The sequence below is a fragment of the Mus musculus genome, chromosome 1, assembly GCF_000001635.26.
Source record: "Mus musculus strain C57BL/6J chromosome 1, GRCm38.p6 C57BL/6J".
NCBI classification, from domain to species: Eukaryota; Metazoa; Chordata; class Mammalia; order Rodentia; family Muridae; genus Mus; species Mus musculus.
This window is the reverse complement of record NC_000067.6, coordinates 33,759,739-33,781,197: the sequence shown is the minus strand read 5'-3', so window position 1 is coordinate 33,781,197 and position 21,459 is coordinate 33,759,739. Positions and strand designations below refer to the sequence as shown.

Here is a 21,459-nt window from a genome sequence, read left to right as displayed (position 1 = left end):
TTCTTTTTTCTTTTTGGTTTTTCGAGACAGAGTTTCTCGAAACTGACCTGGAACTCACTTTGTAGACCAGGCTGGCCTCAAACTCAGAAATCCACCTGCCTCTGCCTCCCAAGTGCTGGGATTAAAAGCATGCGCCACCATTGCCCTGCTTAAAGTTTCTTAAATTAGGAGAAATTTGTAGTTTGCTTTATCATTCTTATCATGTAATTCAGAATGTCCTCCTAGATTTTTCTCCTCTGTGGCATTAATCAAGTTAAAACATGATCAAGGGGGTATGAGAAGTAATGAAGAGTGTAGGTATGAAGCTAGCTGTAAATCTCTGATTCGTCACTTCTAGGGATAATTTGTTATGAGCTGTGGTAGCAGTGGTGGTCCCTGATGAGATGATAAAAGTACCTCCTCGGGTTGTTGTAGGATAGTTCAGATAACACGCTCAGAATCTGTGTGCCTTTAACATGTTCTCAGTATAAATGTCAATTTCCTGTCCTTTCTCTTGGGTCTTGTAAGCACTGTACAGTTGCTAATAAGTTCCTGGTCTTAGTGATAGCACCTTTAAAACTCAGTATACATTTAAGATTATTACCCTAAGGACAGTCATTAGCAAACTAAATTTATAGCAAGCACACATACCCATTCATGCAAATGTGCAAATTTTAATTTTAGGGTAGAGAAGGCTCTACCATGTTTGGAAACTTAGATGCTACAGAAAACATGTAGCCAGACATAGTAGTGTGTACCTGTGTGCTCTAATCAGTTTGTGTACCGTGGTCGCATTTATATGTTAGTATGATACTATACGTGACTAGATCAGAAATGAGCAGTGTAGAGGGCATAAATGTCCTTTAGCAAAAGAAAGATGCCTGTAATTTGATTTTTGAGAGAGAAGTTACATTTTATCTATGGTATCTTGCTTATGGTAGAAATTGTATAATTAATACTCAGAAAAGTCAAAAATTGGTATGAAATTTTCCAAATATAAAGTTAGAAGTTTTGAAATTAGTTTTTAAAAGTGCATTGAATATTGGTTTTAGTTATAACATGGGTATGACATTTTCCAAATAATAAATTGGAAATTGTAAAGTTACTTTTTTACTGTGTTGATTTGCATACTGATTTTAGTTGTGACGTGGCTTTCCTTTTTATTTTAGACAGCTGCAGCCGATGGACATAGCAATAGCCTTCTTCCTCAGATTATTCAATGTTATGCTTGTCCACAGTGCTTCCTTTTGTTTAGCACCAAGGATGAGTGTTTGAAGCATATGTCTACAAAGAATCATTTCCATCAGAGCTTTAAACTGAGTGGTATGTTTAATATATTGCTGCTAACGTTTTATAAATGAGTTACATCTTTGAAAACATACCTTTCAAAATACTCTTCTAAGTTAGCTATACTTCTCAGTTTAGAATCATAAAATGAAGAAAAAAATTAAATTCTTAATTTTCAAAAATGCTTGTTTGTATGTCATTGAGCATGTTTTGAACTCCTCTTCCTTCTTTTAGACAAGGTCGTACTTTGTAGCTCTAGTTGACCTTGAACTCACAGTGATCTGTCCTGGTGGATTAAAAGCATGTGCCACCTCCACCCAGCTATGTCTTATCTATTTGAGGGATGAAAAGAAATGTGAGAGGGCCGGTTGTGGTGGCGCACGCCTTTAATCCCAGCACTCAGGAAGCAGAGGCAGGTGGATTTCTGAGTTCGAGGCCAGCCTGGTCTACAAAGTGAGTTCCAGGACAGCCAGGGCTATACAGAGAAACCCTGTCTTAGAAAGAAAAAAGAAAAAAGAAAAAAAGAACTGTGGGAGGGAAAGCACGTGTTCAGAACAGTGTGTTTATTGCACCTGGGAGGTCTGGGAAATTGGATCAGAAGGCACTCTTTGTAATTAAGCCTAAAAAAGGTCTCCTGTACACCATTACTTAACTGATGCCTTCAGGAAGGGAAGGAAGAGAGGGATTGGGTTCCCTGTGTTCTGATTACTTTGCAATTTGTGGTTCATTTTATCTTTTAGATAATAAAGGAACGGCCCGCCCAATATCATTTCCATCTTTTGCAAAGAAGCGTTTGGTCTCTCTGTGCAAAGATGTTCCATTTCAGGTTAAGTGTGTGGCCTGCCACCAGACTCTGCGTTCTCACATGGAGCTCACTGCCCATTTCAGGTTTGTACAGTTCTAGTCTTAGGCTGTAAGGAATCCTGGTAACATCTTCAGTAGGGGAAGGGTTAGGCAAATCTCCTGTTCTATGTGTGTCTCCTTCAGAATAAGGATGCACAAATCTAGCATAATGAGAGAAGTGAGAGGTATGGGGAGACATGAGTGGTTGAGACGCATAGGGATGCAGAGGGGTAGCCAGAGGCAGGGGTCCTTACATGGGAATAGCTTCTCAGACTGTCCAGCCTATCACTACATGGTTCTTAGTGACTTTAGCAGAAAAGAAATGTGAACAGGACATATTCCTGACATAAGTTAGTCAATTATTAACAAAGAGTTCTGGGAGTTGTGGTGCCGATCTGTAACCCTAGCACTATAGGCTTCAGAAGAAGGGTCACAAGTTCAAGGCCAGCCTCGATTACATGGTGAAATTCCATCCAACAGAATGGGCGGGAGATGGTCAGCATTTAAGAGCGTATTCTGCTGCACTTCCAGAAAGCCTGGGCTTCATTCCCAGCACCCACAGTGGCAGCTCACCACCATCTGACCCCTTCACTTGCAGGGCTCAGATAACTCTGAAAACTCCGGGCCCACAAGAAGTATACAGATATGCAGACAAAACACCCATACTTGCTAAATAAATAAATACAGTTAAATAAGTTAATCAAAAAAAAAAAAAAAAACGAAAAATGAAGTCAGAAAACAGCAACAAAAAGTTGAATATTGGGCTGGAAAGAGGTCCTGAGTTCAATTCCCAGCAACCACATGGTGGCTCACAACCATCTGTAATGGGATTTGATTTCCTTTTCTGATGTGTCAGAAGACAGCTATAGCGTACTCATATACATAAAATAAATTATTCTTTTTTTTTAAAGTGGGATATTATCTAGAAGTTTATAGTGGTCATTTACTTGTGAATCTAATTTGCTTCAAGGCCTCTATATCAACAAATTTGACACTGATTGATGTTTTCAGAAGTGTGCCTTTATATTTTGAATCTTCTAATTCTACTTTAATTCTTGTATGTGGATGAGAAAAATAAAATGGGGGTACTATAAAAGTACTTTAAGATGATAGAGTGTGTTATTGAAAAGATCTTTTAGTACTTATTTATATTGTTATTTTAAAATTCTTGTCATATAAAGCAGAGAAAACTTATGCTTTTTTTTTTTTTTTTAATCCAAATTAGGGTTCGTTGTCAAAATGCTGGACCTGTTGCTATAGCTGAAAAAAGCATTACTCAGGTTGCAAAAGAATTCATAGTAAGAGGTTATTGTTCAGATTGCAACCAGGTCTTTATGGATGTAGCCAGCACCCAAAGTCACAAGAATTCAGGACACAAAATTACACTTGCGAACTCGGTGGAAGAATCTGTCTTGCTTTATTGCCACATCAGTGAAGGGAGTCGGCCTCCTTGTGATTTACATTTATTTAGTCAACCAAAAATTTCATCACTTAAACGGATTCTGTCCGTTAAAGAGTCCAGTGCAGAGGATTGTATCGTTCCGACAAAGAAGGTGAACTTAGGTGTTGAAAGCCTTGGAGGTGCAACTCGTGTGCAGAGGCAGAGTCCAGCAGTCACAGCCTGGTTTTGTGAATGCAGACGGCAGTTTCCCAGTGAAGAGGCGGTAGAAAAGCATGTTTTCTCGGCAAACACAATGTGTTATAAGTGTGTGGTCTGTGGAAAGGTTTGTGAAGATTCGGGGGTCATGCGTTTACACATGAGCCGGTTTCATGGAGGGGCGCATTTAAATAACTTTCTATTTTGGTGTCGGACGTGCAAAAAGGAGTTAGTAAAGAAAGATGCCATCATGGCACACATTACTGAGTTTCATAGTGGGCATAGATATTTTTATGAGATGGATGAGGTAGAGGAGGAAGAGGAGGAGGCCATGCCGTCATCCTCTGTGGAGAGCCATTTGAATACTGACAAACCTCCTTCACCCATTGCTGTTGTTGATCACTGCCCGGCCAACAGTCCTCCCAGGGGCAGGTGGCAGTGCCGCATCTGTGAGGACATGTTTGAATCCCAGGAGTGTGTGAAGCAGCACTGCATGTCCTTGACAAGCCACCGGTTTCACAGATACAGCTGTGCCCACTGCAGAAAGACTTTCCATAAAGTGGAAACTCTGTACCGACATTGCCAGGACGAGCATGACAGTGAGATCATGATGAAGTACTTCTGTGGGCTTTGTGATCTCATTTTTAACAAGGAAGAAGAATTTCTGAGTCACTATAAGGAACACCACAGCATAGATTATGTGTTTGTGTCAGAAAAAACTAAAACCTCAATTAAAACTGAAGGCGATTTTAAAATAGTAGAGACCAGTAGTTTACTAAGCTGTGGCTGTCATGAGAGTTACATGTGTAAAATCAACAGAAAGGAAGACTATGACCGATGCCTTCCAGTCCTGCTGGAGAAAGGTAGGCTGTGGTTTCGCTGCAGCTCGTGCTCAGCCACAGCACAGAATGTGACCGACATTAACACTCACGTCTGCCAAGTGCACAGAAAAGAGAAAAGTGAGGAGGAGCAGCAGTATGTGATCAAGTGTGGCATCTGCACCAAGGCATTCCAGAACACGGAGAGCGCTCAGCAGCACTTCCACAGGAAGCACGCGGCCCTCCAGAAACCCACCGCGACCCCAGGGGGAGCCAACAGAAGCAGCACATGCCAGCTGGCTGCTAGTGCCTCACATGCTGAGAAAAACCTGAAACAGCCTAGCTCTCAGAAACATTCAGACGTGGAAAAAGGAGCTGAGCATGATGTACGCTGCCAGAACATAGGTATGGCTTTACAGCGTGGGATAAGTTTGGCACACTCACACTGAGACGTATGTGAGCATGTATGTACCCACTAGCGGAAGCTGAGTGAGTGCTGACAGCAGCTGCATCAGTGATCACAGCAGCCAGTGTGCTCTTTCAGGGATTTGTGCTTATGCTGTCTTTAAATAATAGAGTAGATCTCTTTCTGTTTACAAAGAAATGAAGAGTTTTGAGAAATGACAGGTTGTAGTACTTTCTAAAAGATTTGAGAGTTATTCTGAATCTTAAAATCACATTCTCCTTAAAATATGAAGGTTTGTTAAGAAGCAAATTCTCGCCCTTGTGTGTGAGTGTGTGTTTATGTCTGTGTATCTTTGTGTTGTGCTTAAGTTTTGTGCATGCTAAGCATATGCACTATCATTGAGCCACATCAGCAGCTCTAGATGAATTCCTTTTGTATCTCTTCAGTCTTGTTCTTGTTTGCTTTTAAATAAAAGTAAAGTTGGGGCTGTAGATATGGCTCAGTGGTGAAGAGTGCTGACTGCTCTTCCCGAGGACCCAGGTTTAATTCCCAGCAACCACATGGCAGCTCACACCTCTCTGTAACTCCAGTTCCTGGGGACTTGACACCTTCACACAGACATACATTCAGGCAAAACACCAATGAATAAAAATACACAATTTAAATCAATTTTAAAGTTTAACTTTACTTGCTTTGGTTTTGTTTTTTTTTTTAAGACCAGGTCTCACACATTAGCCAAGGTTAGCCTGGATTTAGCTAGAATGGTCTAGAAATTGTGCAAGTTCTTCTGCCTTCTGAGTGCTGGCATTACAGTCATGGCTTGTCATGCTAGGCCTGGCCTCATTCTTTAAATGTGAGAAATTGTAAACGTAGTGTAAGATGACTTTGTGGCAAAGCTTTGTGATAAATAAGACAGAGATTGGAAGTAAAAAGCTCCAAGTGGTAGCTAGGACTGAGGACTTCCTTTGATCTTTCCCCCCAAATGATTGGATTAAGTAAATAGAATGGTGCTTTGATTGATTTAAAGGTTTAGTTATTTTTCACTAGAGAAAATAGATCTATAGACTTTTGAATATTAACCTGGTGAACTGTAGAAGGTAGAGTAGAAACAGAACAAGTTGGCTGATAGAATAAAGTTTTTGTGGTTCTTTTAAAAAAAATCATTTGTGTTTATAAAGTAGCATTTCAGTAATATCTCAGTAATAGTTTTTAACATTTGTCCCAGTCTGTCTGCCTGATAGAAGGCCTGCAAAACCCTCTGCAGTGGGCCTGTACCTAGCGTGTCCTGGTGTCAGCTGAGGTACAAGGAACCCCCTTGGTTCTTGCCCCTGCTACAGCACCTGCTAGACTCCAAGATGCTTATCTAGAGTAGAGCACCTTGCCTCAGCCTCTCCTGGGGATACACAGCCACTGCTGGACCAAGAGGTAGATAGGCTCAGAACTGGCTGGCGGAATGTGTGGAGGAGGCCCAGCAGCTGAGGCTGGCAAGCTGGGGATCTGGTTAGACTTTGATTACTTACCATTGATCTATTTGGTGACATGGAGTCTTATACTGTTACTCAGATGGTTGTCATACTCTTGGGCACCCTTCGGACTGTGGGTGCGTGACACTACACCAGACTCCAGACCCTTGACTCCACAGATTTGCGCACAAAGGTCTTGATGCTTTGTTGTGGATTTTCAATGAAAAAGCATGAAATCTTTCATGGTGTAGTTAATTCTAATTCCAAAAGAGTAAAACAGTGGCCCCAGCGTTTTATGTTCTTTTGGGCTTTTCTTTCAGTTTTCTCATTACTTTGAGGGAATGTTTTGCTTGTCTGTGTTTGATAGAAAATGACAGTAGCATCTAGATCTAAGGTTTGTAACAACCTGAAGATGTAACATGGCTTGGAAATAGGAGCGAGTGGTAGTAACACATTGAAGAGGCCTCTGTTAGTCCTAGTAGAAGCTATTCATTTAAAAATATTCCAAGGCCTTCGTGAGAACCACTAGAAGCTGTAAGGCCCTGTCATGGTGGAAAAGCTTGAAAGGGACCGGGTAAGAAGGGAAGCATGGGAGATGAAAGGAGACCCTGAAAAACCGAGAAATAGGGTAAAGTTTACCAGCGCCTTTATAGCACCCGTGGGATCTGGCTTTGAAGGGCCCTTATTTGTGCTGTCTTTGGTGTTTGATCCTCAAGCCAGAGAGCTGCTAATAAATCTATATAGATTTATTAGTAGAAAAGCAAATTTACTAGAGAAATGTAGATTCTCATGGCAAAGAGCAAATTTTGTGCGGTTTTATTATTTCACTCCAGCTGCTTTCAAACCGTGATCTTCTGTCCTGCCTCAGTGTTGGGTTAAGGTGTGCTCTGTACTTGTACTTTATTTGCTTTACAAGTTCCCTTCCAGCCTTCCTAGTCGGAACGTTAGGACCTCATTTGAATGTTGTTACTGTGCATTGTATTAGTCTATTAGATTATTTTTGTGTCTGTGTTGACATAAGTCCACAAGTCTTTTCATGCACATTAAATATTTATAGATAGTGAAATTCTATTTAGTCTTAAAATTTGAACTTCTATTTGATCTACTACATTAATTTGTTAAAAGTAACTTTATTTTCAATAATTTTTGTTTGTTTGTTTTTTTTGTTTTGGTTTTTCGAGACAGGGTTTCTCTGTGCAGCCCTGGCTGTCCTGGAACTCACTTTGTAGACCAGGCTGGCCTCGAACTCGATAGAAATCCACCTGCTTCTGCCTCCCAAGTGCTGGGTTTAAAGGTGTGCGCCACCACGCCTGGCTTTCAATAAAGATTTTTAATGGCTCTTTAACAAGAAACCTTAACCATGTCATGGAAGCGTGTACCTGCAGTCTTAGCACTTGTGATGTGAAGGCAGAAGAATCATAAGTTCAAGGCCAGTTTTGATAGCACAGTGATTTTTGAGTCCATTCTGAGCTAAATAAAGTCCTGTCTCAAATCAAAACAAAACCACAAAGGTCTTAGAGTCAAGTGAAGAGAGCTTAAGAAGGATATGATCACGTGTGAAATATCCTAAGCACTACTTGGTTTAAGTATAAATGGTTCTATGCAGATTGGATTTCTTGAAAAAGTTTCAGTAGAGATAGACAATCGGAACAATGAAGAGTTTTGCGTATAGGACCTCTGATATCTTTTAGACTTGAGGAATTAGGACATTTATGAACGGTTCTTACTGCATTCATATTAATGGTCTGTTGTTGTTGTTTGTTTTCCTTAGAGGAGGAAGTTGAGCTTCCGGATGTGGACTACCTGCGGACCATGACTCACATAGTCTTTGTAGATTTTGATAACTGGTCCAACTTTTTTGGTCATCTACCTGGGCATCTTAATCAAGGAACGTTTATTTGGGGCTTTCAAGGTATGGTTGAGAAGGAGAGCATTAGGGAGGGGCACTCTTCTGAGAATGTGATTCACTTAAAAAGGACCCTTTGAGCCTTCCTGAGTAGACCGAGTTTGAGTGTTCCTACTGTACACTATCTGCTAGGTTACTTGCTACGTTTATTCACCTCTTACGTGTGTGGAGGTCGGAGGACAATCTGGGAGTAATTCTCTTCCTACATTATGTAGATTTGGGGGATCATTATGGGTCATTAGTCTTGGTGACAAGCACTTTTACCCACTGAGCTGTCTGGACGGCTGGTGCTGGGGGTTTTGCTGCTGTTGTTAACATATTTCTGTGGTATTAGCTCTGTTTGCTAACCCCAAAGTCATGTATCTTTCAGAATATATTGAAGAAAGATTCAACACCTATGTTGTGTCAGGCTTTTAAAATGCAAGAAAGCAGGAGAGGAGGGTCGCGTTTTACTTGTTGTGTGCGTTATAACAGTTTTAACATTAGCTTAAAAGCGAAGCGTAAGCAAGCAGGCTGGGAAGCTTGTGCTTGTTACAGGCTCACTGGAAAGAAATCTCTTGAACTGCCTTCTCAGAGCTGTGGGAGTGTTGTGACGTTCAGTATGCTATAGTTATCGCTTTAGTTCATTGTTGCTTTTTATGAAATACCACGCCACTACATACTTATATAAACCACTGGCCAGACCACGGGGAAGAATTCTTTGATTTACTGAGGTTTAGTAGAGTGAGTATCTGATACATTTTCAGAGGAAATGGCTTAAAAAGGTAAGGAATGGCATTAAAGATAGAAACATAGCAATCTGGATAAAGTGATCTAATGTTATATTAAGTCTAGTTCTACTGTCATATTTTTTAACTTTTAAAAATTCTTGATAATTTCATATGTGTGTGTATGTGTGTACATATACATATATATATATATAGTCATGTGTCTTACTGGCATGAGTGTGGGCGAGAGGTTGTTTAGTGAGCATGGTTAGTCTTAGCACTGACTACATCACTAAACCAGAGACTGCCTCCAGCAACCACGGTCACCCGTCCATTGTGTATTGTGGATGGGCCCACCCTGTGCAAGTCCTCGCAGTCGCCATGAGTTCCGAGTTGTGGCGGCCGTGCCGTGTCCTGAAGACTGTGCTTCCGAGCAGCTCAACATTCTTCTGCTCTCTCTCCCTGTTTCCTGGGGGTTGGAGGGACTTAGGGCTGGGCATTCAACAGCAGTCACCTCAGCACTCTGACTCCTCACACAAGAGAATTCCACCTGAGGAGGGCAGAGAGCACTGACATGAACATAAGCAGAAGTAGCTAGAATGTGTATGCATTGTTTCTTAGTCGCTGACTTTGACATATTTGTAAAACCTACCGAACTTTAAATTTATGTAGAATGACACCATTTGAAGAATGTTAGCTTTTGTTTTTCACTCTGCTCACTATCCATGCGAACTTCCAAGAAACGTTATTTTTTATGCATATGTGTGTTTTGCCTCTTTGTGTGCTGTGCACAAACTGCTAGTGCTCATGGAGACTGAACGACGCTATCAGAGTGCCTAGACGAGTTATAGACAGTTGTGAGCTATCTTTGTATGCTGGGAATCAAACCCCTGTTCCCTGGAAGAGCAGCCTGCACTCTTAACCATGGAGACATCTCTCCACCCCTCACCCGGTGAACTTCTACATGTGTAGGCAGATTCAAGGAAGTCAGTCTCTGTTCCCAAGGTTGTAAAGTGACAAGATGGTGATGCCTGTTCCAGGACTGAGATAGCATGTCTTGTAGCTGAACTCTTGGTCATCCTGCCTCCACCCCGCATGCGTATGAACTACCAGGCCTGGTTTATGAGGTACTGCAGGTGGGACCCCAGGCTTTGTGCATTCTAGGATCTGCTCTGATAAGTGAGTTACAGCTGCAGGCCAGTCCTCTCACACTGTAATTTAGTGGAGGTGATAGAGTGCTCAGTCGCTTTGCTCCTTGCTTGACTATCATATTTTTTTTCTAAAATTGATAGGGGGAAACACCAACTGGAAGCCCCCGCTCAGCTGTAAGGTCTATAATTACTTGAGCAGGATTGGCTGCTTCTTCCTTCATCCTCGCTGCAGTAAAAGAAAAGATGCCGCGGATTTTGCCATATGTATGCATGTAAGTAGGAGTTTTATTAAAGACTGATGTCAAGCTCTATGTGTCTGCATGTAAGTAGGCGTGTTACTAAAAACCACATGGCATTCTAGGATGCATTTGGATTTTTGCCTTTTGGACTGTAATGGCAGCATAGATCGTCATTTTTCAGAGCTGATTTCCTATAAACCATTCTGCGTCAGGTCCCACACACTGCTTTGTGTGTCTGACCAGGACCTCCACACGTGGACTTACATTTTATGTCAGTCCTGCAGAAGATTTCCTCTGTACATAGCAAACTTAGTTATCTGTGGAGTAAATAGTCAAGGTGATCCTGTACTGCTGCATACAATACACTTTTGCATTCTAATATCTGAAATTGAGAGGCACTGTATTAACTGTTGTCCTAAATGGACTTTGCATTTACCTCTGTCTCCAACCGCCCACCTGACCGACCGACCCTAGTGAGTCTACTGAGCCAGGACTCTCACTTCATAGTAAGTCTTCTGTGGGAGTCCTCAGCTCCTGTGAATGAATGCTTTGTGTCACCTGCTGCTTCAGCCTCAGGAGAGTCCTGCTTCCTTTGATTGGGTCCTACAGTTCACCTTCTGAACATAACCTCCCTGTGAGGGCTTATGTGCTCTTCCTTGAGGAGATGGCCTTTAGGTCATGCAGGCGCCTCCTCCCCTCGGACATGTAGACTGCCTGCTGCTTTTTCCTCAGTGCTTCCTCAGTAGGTCGTCTATTAAGTAGGTCAGCTATTAAGGCTGGCTAGGTTGTCAATATAACATTCTTTCCTAGATAGGTGTTCCTTGTGAAATACATGTTACTTGATTTGAAATTCTTGCAGATTTTTAACAACCTGTACCGTTTGTTCCAACTTAGGCTGGCCGTCTAGATGAGCAACTTCCCAAACAAATTCCTTTCACCATCCTCTCGGGAGACCAAGGCTTTCTGGAGCTAGAGAATCAATTTAAGAAGACCCAGAGGCCAGCTCATATACTAAACCCTCACCACTTAGAGGGAGACATGATGTGTGCCTTGTTAAATAGCATATCTGATACTACCAAAGGTATGCGGCTGCCATCACAGTGCAAACCACCCAAGAGGAAGAGATTTCACTGCTGAGAAAACCAATAAACTGCTGTCTGCTAGTGAACTGCTGTCTGTTTCCTAAACCTTTGTGCTTTCATCCGTCTGTCTTGCTTGTCCTTTCTTATATACTTACATCTTGTTTGTTTGCTTTGAGCAGGATCTCTTATAGCCAGGCTAGCCTTGCTAGCCTCTGTCTGGAAGAAGCTGATATAGCAGAGGCTAGCCTTGAACACCTAATCCTCCTGTCTCTTCCTCCCAAGTGCTGAAAATCTTGCCCTATGCCATCATGCCTGGTATTATTACTTTCATTTTTTAGTGTTTCAGAATGAGGATTAATCACACTAATTTTTCACAGCCTTTTTTTATTCTAATAAAATCAGTGTCCACTTGTATAAAATATGTATTTATGTCATAAAACATATTAAAGCTCAAATTCAGATCTTCACTGTTTCTAAGATTGCAAATTTATCTTCAGATCTTTAGAAAGTGAAATATGGTCTGTCACCTAAATACATTCAGTTTTGCCCAAAACAGAGATGTTAATAGGTAAACAAGAAAGCAATGCCTAGAAGAAAAGTGTAGAGATTGAGAGCTTGGCTATGACACAGTGAGAGCTTGTAAGCTGTAAGTGCCTGGGGAGCTGGGCTCCTCCCCCCCCTTCCTCTCCCTCCTCCTTCTCCATTCCTCTGCTTGCCACTGCCCTGACCACCTCTGAGCTTGTCTGTGGTCACAAGTTCAGTTTTACCACCCAGTATTTGAAAAAGAAAGTAGCTTTGGTTTTCCTAATTTCTGACAGGAAAGGAGAGAATATAAGAATGATATTTAAATGTAATATACAGCTGTGGTGAGTCACACATGGTCCTTCTAGCAGTTCACAGACTGAAGCAGGAGGATAGCTGTGAGTTGTAGGACACCTTGGGCTTTGGTTACAAAGTGAGACCCTGTTTCTAAAGGTAGCAACCCCAAAAAAGGCCCTAATAATGAGAAACATGAGACCTGTCTAAAATTTAAAAAAAAATAAAAATAGAAAAGAGTTGAAGATTTTGGCAAAATGACCTCAGTGACAGAAAACCAGCTTCTTCTTGGACTGTTACTAGATGGATTAGCATTTCCCACTTCTGTTTTTTTCTAATATATTTGAAACTATAGGTTTAGTAAAAACTCACAATGAAGAATGTTACTCAAATCAGCAATTATAGTGGATCAGTTGATTCTACAAATTATGATTTTATTTACCCTCCCCTCCCTTTATGATTTGTAAAATAGTCTCTCATGGCCAAATTGGTTTTGAGCTCCAGGCACTCTGGCCCCCACCTCTGAAGTGCAGGGTGTAATGTCATGTGCCACCATGCTCAACTATCCATTTTGAAGCAGTAAAGAAGCTGGGCCTGGTGGCACATGGCTGCTAGCCACCCCTAGGGAGGCAGAGCCAAAGGGAATTGGGAGTTCTCAGCCAGCTGTGACAAAAGGTCACCGGGTTCATGCAAGATTAAAAAGGAAAGTGAATTCTTCCCTATTATACCAAGCCTTGGTTCTGAAGATTTTCTCCTACTCTGTAATTTTTATTTTCATCCACTTAGTCAGAGGTAGCCCAGAGGCCCATCTTAGTCAGTTTACATTTTGTTCAGAAATCTTTAAGCTTCATGTTTCAGAGATGAATGTAACACCTGCCACCTAAGTTTTCAGTAAAATGGCTTTCATTGAGGACATGCTATTTTACGTCTTATTCAAACATGTAGAATTTAGACATATAACTTCTGTTTTTCAGTCCTCTTTTTTTAATGCTATGGGTTAGACGTATTGGATTATGTGTTTGGGGGTGAGGAAGCCATGATTTAGGGAAGATTGAGTTCCTTACCCATGGCCTCTGCTTGCCTTTTCATCAGTACCATCCTGCCTGTTATAAGCCAGCGTCCGTGCTGGAGAGGGATTCTCTGCTCGCCGACTTGCACAATAACTCACTGCCTCTAGCCGTGTGCTTTAAGAGTGGGCTATAGAGCAAAGATGATGCATTTTGTTTACATAAAGGGATATGTTAGATTTTCTCTTCTTGAAGCAATATTTAAGAAGATTGATTGATTGATTGGTTTTTTGAGATAGGGTTTCTCAATGTAGCCCTGGCTGTCCTGGAACTCACTCTGTAGACCAGGCTGGCCTCAAACTTTTATTTATTTTTATCAGAAGATAGAAATTAGTTGTGAGAGTTCTAGTGCCTCAAAAATAAACTGGCCCTGATGCTGAACACAGGGAAAGCAGTCAGCATTGTAAATGCCCTAGGATCCGAGTTGAGCCGTTAAACTAACCTCCCAGTCTTTCAGGCATCTCAGATTGTCTATATGTTACCTGCAGCTCTGAGAAGTGCAGTAGCAGCCCTGGCTGGCTGGCCGTGCACCTTACCTCCACTCTGTGTGGACCAGTGTCCTCTCTTGAGAATGAGAAGCAAAGAGAGTTTGCCACGGAAACTGTTACCTGATGCTTTGTAAACAGTCTTCTAAGAGGACAGACCTAAGACTTTGCTGTATGCATTTTGTTGTAGCTTTACTTTAAACGAGTAAGATCAGAGTAATAAGTGCATTGTCAAACAATTTTCGAAGTAAGTCAGATGGCCAATCTGCCTCTGGCCTCTGAGTCTCTATAGTCCAGTTAATTCTGTACAGAGGGCTGAAAGTGGAAGAATGTTAATGATTTTCTCAGTTTGTGCGTTGAGGCCGAAGAACCTGCTCTGCAGCTGTGTGTGCCACACTTGGTTTAGACAGAAGCTCCAAGTATTAGGACCCCCACCAAGAGGTAAAGCACCAGGGAGAGTCTGGGCGTGTTCTTTTGGCTGACCTAGACTTTACACTGTAGGCACAGAACCTGTTGATACATTTTTTTTCCTTTGGTAGGTTTTTGTTCTTGTTGGTTTTTCTTTTTTCTCTCCCTTTGTTCTCTTTTAAAACAAACTTCATTGCACTTTCTTACACGTGCACCATGGAGGTCACAGAAGCACATGCAGGCCGTGGGTCTCTGCCCCTGCGTGCTCAGGCGTGACAAGTTCAGTTCGCAGCTGCGCCGTCTCATCAGCTTTCTCTCTTTTTAATATCTGTATTCTAGAAGCTGGATTTTGTTTTTAAAACTAAATAAAATGTTTCTCTAAGACATTGCTTTAAGTATTTAAAGCAGTATGTTTAAATAGCAAAACAAATTTCTGCAAAAACATAATGAAGTACAAAAATTTAATTTGTACTCAAATTGTAAGTAAAATCTTAATTTCTGGTGTTTTTCTGTATTTGTTTTTGCAGAAGCAAGTACTAGTTATATTTCGTTATTTTGACCTTAATTCAGTCCCTATTATATATTTGTGTGCTATGTATGTCTTTCTTACATACAGCTGTATATTGACACATTGATAGATGTTCATTTAAATTTTGATTAAATGTGATTAGCCAAATAAATAACAAGGTCATTGGTTATACCATAAGTGATTTCCCCCCCAACACCTGGTCAATCATTGCAGTCTATAGAACCTGGGAGCTTCATTATGAAAGCCATTATGAAACTGGGTGACTTTGCACCATGTTGCCATTGTCAGTTAAGGCCTTTTTTTTTGCCCTTTATAGCGATGGGTGCCTCTGGTTTGAAAATATAAGCATTAACAACAAGCCCTGCTGGGCCAGCAATGGGGCACCACTGAATAAACTTGGTATGAGAAAATCTTTGAAAATACTATCATTTGGCTAAGCATGGTGGTTCACACCCAGGGCAGGACACGGTGTTTTCAGAGCTGCCTTTGCGTTTCTGTTTTGCAGAGTGTGACAGTGACGATAGCTCGGGGATGAAAGGATCTCCAGCAGAGGAGCTCAGGGCCACGGAGGGTAAGACCGCATCCCTGCCACCCGAGTGTGTGGTGTCATCTTTAACAATTCCCTTTGCCTTCACTGTCCCAGTATTACTTCCTCTAAAAAATGCTTCCTTCCGTAAGATGATTGAAAAGGAGACTTAGTCGTCGAAGGCTTGAACACAGTAGCAGGCTTTTGCAGCCTTTATTTTAAAACCTATGACTAATTCCAGGAAATGCCGGTCAAAATTGTGAATTTTAACTACCCACATATTGGGATGTTTGACTTTTGTGAGTTTCTGGCTACCCTGGTCAATCTGCATTGTGTGCAACTGGGTATATTTCAGAAACTCCCCCATTTTGTTATTTTTGCAATCCATTTTATAGTTAGGACATTGAATGTTTTTATGGTTCTTAGTTTATGGAAAGAATTACTGTTAAAAATTTCAAGTAACATGCTGGAGACATAGCTCAGTTAGTAAAGAGCTTGCCCAGTATGCTGCATAGAGACAGATGTGGAGGCTAACAGAGACAGAATCAGACACTCAAGGCCACCCTTGGCTGTCTAGTAATCTGGAAGCTAGTCTGGTTACATGAGACCCTGTCTCAAACATTTAACGAATCAAAGACTCCAGAAGAGGATACCTTAGATTTCCCACTAGTGAAATTTGGAATGCCAGCATTATGTCTATGGAGACAGACAGAGGGGCGAGACAGTGTGATTGGTTTCCTGATGATGCCTTCAGTCCAACAGTCAGCCTACAGCGTCCCCTGGCACGGCAGGGATCTGAGCCCTCCTCCTTCCTTCTCCGTTACACCACTGGCTCTCTCCTTCCCTGGTGCTGCTGCCCTTTAATACAGCCCTCACGTTGTGATGGCATTACTGCTTCTTCTGTTTTAAGATTTATTTATTTATTATATGTAAGTACACTGTAGCTGTCTTCAGACACACCAGGAGAGATTCAGTTATCATTACAGATGGTTGTAAGCCACCATGTGGTTGCTGGGATTTGAACTCAGGGCCTTCGGAAGGCCAGTCGGTGCTCTTAACCACTGAGCCATCTCTCCAGCCCTTCTTGCTACTTCTTAGCTGTAATTTTGCTACTCTTGTGAATCAAAATATAAATATCTGCTTTCTGATGCTCTTAGGCAACCCCTTTTAAAGGGTCGTTTGGCATCCAAACCGGACATGATCCACAGGTTGAGAACTGCTACACTACACAATACATAGCTCAAATGTCATTTCTGTTTGATTTACTGGTTTTGCTTTTGTCTTGTTTTGCTGAGATGGTTGTCTTTTGCACTGTTTAGGCAACCTTGAACTTGCAGTCTTACTGCTTCAGCCTCCCTAGTAGCAGAGATTACAGGTAAACACCACATACATAGATGCATTTCTCTGGTTTGGGGCAGAGCTATAGCTGCTATCTGTAGAAAGCTGCGACTGTGCCATACCAGGTTCACTTGAATTGTCATCTTCTCATCCCTGCTGAGCTCCCTGGTGAAGATGTTAAGGCCGTGCTTATCACTGCTTCACCAGAACCTAGCACAGCATGAGCGGAAATGATTGTTTGTCGGATAGATGAAGTTACAGTAAGAACTTAAAAGTGTGTTAGATCTACCAGAGCCTGTCTTCCTGCTACTGGATAATTACTACAACCTGTTTGAGACAAACTTCAAAAGTTTAGGACTCCTTAAATTAATGTCTTCATCTTTCTCAATAATGTTTTGACAGATGGTGTCAAAGGCAGGTAAATTTGCTTGTGGTTTTTGCTTTGTTGGGGCAAGCTAAGCTGTTCCCTCCTGTGATGGTTGCTGTCTGTGAACCAGTATCAAATTCTGACCACCCAGGCAGCTACATGACGTGCAGTGGCTGTGCAAACACTGGATCCAGTTGCCTGCCTTAGAGGCTGTATTATAGTCGCTGGCCAGTCCTGCAAACTTGGGTGTTTATATTCTTTTGCTGTGGATGGTGCTGGATTGATAGAATGACCTCTGGAAATCAAGTGTTACCCCTTCCATTCTTGATACAGATACAATAGACAGTCACTTGATTTTTACAAACTAGTTTTGGAAAAACTATATTCCTAATGTGATCATTGGGCTTTTTAACTAGTTTTTGACAGAATTTTCCCTGAATTCCAGAAACCTAAAGCCCGCCTCTCCCTGTCTCTGCAGCAACCTAGAGCCCACCTCTCCCTGTCTCTGCAGGCTACTCTGTGCTGGACCCCCCCCCCCCCCCCCCCGGCCAGCCGCGTGTGTGTCAAGCCTGTAGACGAGTTAGTGATGCAAGGCTCTTCATATGGCTTCTGAGCTGACATCCTGTCCAGGCACACGCATGGCTTTATAAATCCTTCTTGGGTGCCCTAACTTCCCAGAGAGACCCTGTTACTAAGTTTTCTAACCAGGGTTTAATGGTTGATTGTATGAGCAAAAACCATATTTTGTTGCAGTCTTAGTTGGGTTATTATTTCTGGCTTACAGCACATCCCCCCTACCGCACAGAGCATGCTACATGTTTTGTCCTGAGAGGGTTCTAAGTTAGGGGAAGTAGATGGCTGGCTGCTTTTCATTAATGTTTCAGGTAGCCTTGGATTTAAGTATGGGTCTGCTGTGCTCTTTCTGAATCTGGGTCCAGGATCCCACATTGCGAGCAGACTGCTGACTACCTAACAGTACGTACTGTTAATCAGGCATGGTCAGTCAGGAGGGCAGTAAAAATCCCACAGTGCTCTGCTCTTCTTCTGTTGTTATCTTTCCTTCCTTCCTGTTCCATAGCCAGCACTTAACATGTTTTCTTACATCCTCAAGTTTTCCTCTGTTGGTCTGTGTGTGTGTGTGTGTGTGTGTGTGTGTGTGCGCGTGCGTGCGGGGGGGGGGGGTGTTGGGGGTGGGAGTGCACCCCTGCATGCATGTGGCAGTCAGAGGACTCCTGTGGACTCCAGGAGACTAAGCTCAGGCCATCAAGTGTCCACCACACCCACCAAGCCACCTCTCTGGGCTACCTTGGGAATTCTCCCCGTGTGTGTTGCTTTTTTATTCTGTGGCACTTCTTCCTTTTCACTCTCAATCTACACAGTTGAGCATTTCTGGCAGAGCAAAACCCTATCTATGGATTCCTGAGGGCATTAAGTGTGTGTCCTTCAGAGTGGAGTCTGGAGTCATCTTTTTAAATTTCTTTTTGTTTTATGCGTATTAGTTTTTGCCTGCATGTATGTCTGTACACCACGTGCATGCCTGGTGCCTGCAGAGGCTAGAAGAGTGTTTCGGATCCCCTAGAGCTGGACCTGAGGGTGCTGGGAATTGAGCCTGGATCCTCTGGAAGAGCAGCTGGAGTTCTTAACTTCTAAGCTATGTTTTTAGTTCCAGAGTCCCGCCATCTTACGTATACATAGATTGGAAAGGCACAGCAGTCAAGCTGTGAAGTTGACCCTGTGTCTGCAGCTTTTGTCTCTCAGGGATGAACTTTGTCTTGTTGCAAGCTTTTCATGGCTTTCACTGCTTTGCAAGACTCCACTAATGCCTTTTTACATTTTTTTATGTTGTGGAGACTGTTTTAAGAGACTGTATGGCCATTCAGGAACTTGACTGTATTTTAAGTTTGCTACTCAGACAACACATGATACTTGTCTGCTGTCTGCCCTGTTTTAAAATCTTTTTTTTTTTTAATGCAGATGTGGAATTAGAAGAAGCTATTAGAAGAAGTCTTGAGGAGATGTAATTAAAGATATTACCACACAGCATCAAGTGGCCTTGAAGAGACTCAGGAAAATGAAACCTTGACCCTGTTTTCTAAAAGAGACCAGGAAGCTACTAGGATAAATGTATCCCAAACGTGTTCTTTTCTATGTTCAGAATCTCGTATTTGCTTTGTATTTTGTGCTATTATGTAAATAATGAATGGAAGGAAGAGAATGCATACCAATGGAAACATAAACTCATATTCTAATATGATGGGTGACACGTTTCTCCAACTAACGCAGAATTCATGCATTTGGGTTACAGCCGTTTTCTAGGAGGAAAGGTGTGTAAAGTTCTCTTTCCTTAGCAGTGCGTCTTTTTTTGTACTTTACAAATGACTCTTTTATTTTTTTAGGAATGAAAATGAATATAAATAAAAGGTGCCATAACTCAGTTTTTTTCCAGAAATTCTCTGTGTTATGTGACCCTAATGTATAATATACCTTGGAGATGACTGTTTATGATTATTAGAAGAGAGCGATACACATTGATCACAGAAACAGATTCAAGTCAGTGCGGTTCCATGTGCTATTATGCAGCTGTATGCTTGCTCTGATTACAGTTGCACCTTACCACAATAAAAACATCTTTAAAGCAACTAAGAGGAAATTTTTTCTATCCCTTTCAGACTTTGGTATGATTTGAAATATCAAAGTATATGCATGGACTTAAACTTATTTTAATATAAATTTTTTTATATAAATATACTTCTAAAGAAATAGTGTTAAAGTCTAGTCTATTCAGGAATAGTTCTTAACTCCTTACAACTTCAGCTTCATGTGGGCTGTCTAGTTCTTCACTGAGTTGATCTGGGATGGCATATGTAGTTCTTAAGGGTCGGCGCCTCATTGGGAGTAAGAACCTTACCAGCGGAAGAAGCAGCGCCTCATTGCCTTGAAGTGTGTGTTTCATGATATTTGGGCAGAAATGTCATATAAGATACTTGAGACATAATTTGGCAATATTAAATACATTTCTCTAGCTGGGCATGCCTGTGATTCCAGTACTCAGTCTGAGGCAGGAGGACAACGTACCAAATTTCTAAATATCAAGCTTATTGTTTTTGCTAAAACAGAAAGATGTGGCTTGAATTTTCTCTTTCCTCTGCAGCACTGGATAATTTAGTCTGAAATGGAACGTCTGGTCTTTCACGTTCCTTCTTCAGGCTCTCCTGGAGGAGCAAGCGAGCTCCTTGGATGGTCTGTGACATCGCCATCCTCTTGTGCTTTCTGAGTAGCCCTACGTAGATTTTTTAGTAGATGTTATAACTTGAGAGTTTGTTATTCATATTGCAAAATCAACCAGACTGTAGTTTATTTTTCTTCTGTTTTTGTTTTCTTACTTTATTTCATGTATATGGGTACACTGTCGCTGTCTTCACACACACCAGAAGAGGGCATTGGATCCCATTACAGATGGTTGTGAGCCACCATGTCAGTTGCTGGGAATTGAACTCAGGACCTCTGGAAGAACAGTCAGTGCTCCTAACCGCCGAGCCATCTCTCCAGGCCCCTGTTTTTGTTTTTAAGTTGTTGTCACTGTGCATCCCTAGCTGCTTTGACATTTTATGTTAAGGTGTCAAGCAAGGCCATTAAAGGTGCTCCTCAGACCTTAAAGACACTTGCAGGAGTTTGCTAAATAGCAAAATGGGCTTCCCTGAAAGACGTGGAGCTCATCTAAGCACAGTGTGTAGCGACCGTCTCTGAGGGAGCTTCAGGGTTAAGAATGTGGCTCAGCGGCTGCACAGCACGCACATCATTTTGAGCTGAACACCGTGGTTTGGCAAGGGTATTTGAGAGACTACTAAGAAGAGGCCATGTCATCATCACTAACTGCTTTTCTCTCACTAAGTCACGTAAAATGTTAGAAAACTGCTTTGTAATTTAAACAGGAGTCATTAATAGCAAAGTTGTACATTACTATCACAAGTATATTTGTAATATTGATATTTTCATTCCATTATTAATTCATCTTTTCGCAAGTTATTGTGAATCTACCATGTGAGAGCAATTGCTTGAAGTACCTGAGATGTGACCGTGATCTTGAGCGCTCCTGCTCTATTGCTCTACTGCTCTGACATGGAGAGTGGGCTATATGGACAGTATTAGACAATAAGTAAGCAGATAAAACTATTGGCCGGGCAGTGGTGGCACACGCCTTTAATCCCAGCACTCGGGAGGCAGAGGCAGGCAGATTTCTGAGTTCCAGGCCAGTCTGGTCTATAGAGTGAGTTCCAGGACAGCCAGGGCTACACAGAGAAACCCTGTCTCAGAAAACAAACAAAACCAGAAAAACCAAAAACATTCCATATCTGTTGGGTGACGTGCCGACTGAAGAAGGGAGGGTAATGTACAGGGTTGGGACTGAGCTTACTGCAGCTCTGGGGATCATCAAATCTGGGGCA

General features: G+C 41.9%; 1 protein-coding gene across 8 annotated transcripts in view; it reads left to right on the top strand.

Annotated features, from left to right (window-relative positions):
- Positions 1-19,657, top strand: part of Zfp451 (zinc finger protein 451) — a 54,062-nt gene extending 34,405 nt beyond the window's left edge. For 2 of the 8 annotated variants that reach the window (NM_001290699.1, NM_133817.3), the window contains 8 exons: positions 1,149-1,302; positions 2,007-2,154; positions 3,335-4,929; positions 8,165-8,305; positions 10,299-10,429; positions 11,291-11,477; positions 15,289-15,354; positions 18,989-19,657. In NM_001290699.1, coding sequence (NP_001277628.1) covers positions 1,149-1,302; positions 2,007-2,154; positions 3,335-4,929; positions 8,165-8,305; positions 10,299-10,429; positions 11,291-11,477; positions 15,289-15,354; positions 18,989-19,035 — 2,469 coding nt within the window. In that variant the 3' untranslated portion in view covers positions 19,036-19,657. Of the gene's footprint in view, positions 1-1,148; positions 1,303-2,006; positions 2,155-3,334; positions 4,930-8,164; positions 8,306-10,298; positions 10,430-11,290; positions 11,478-15,288; positions 15,355-16,628; positions 17,990-18,988 lie in introns of all 8 variants that reach the window. The other 6 variants (XM_030243891.1, XM_017313044.2, XR_865290.3 and 3 more) reach the window with 5 other exon arrangements.
- Positions 19,658-21,459: the final 1,802 nt, after the last annotated feature.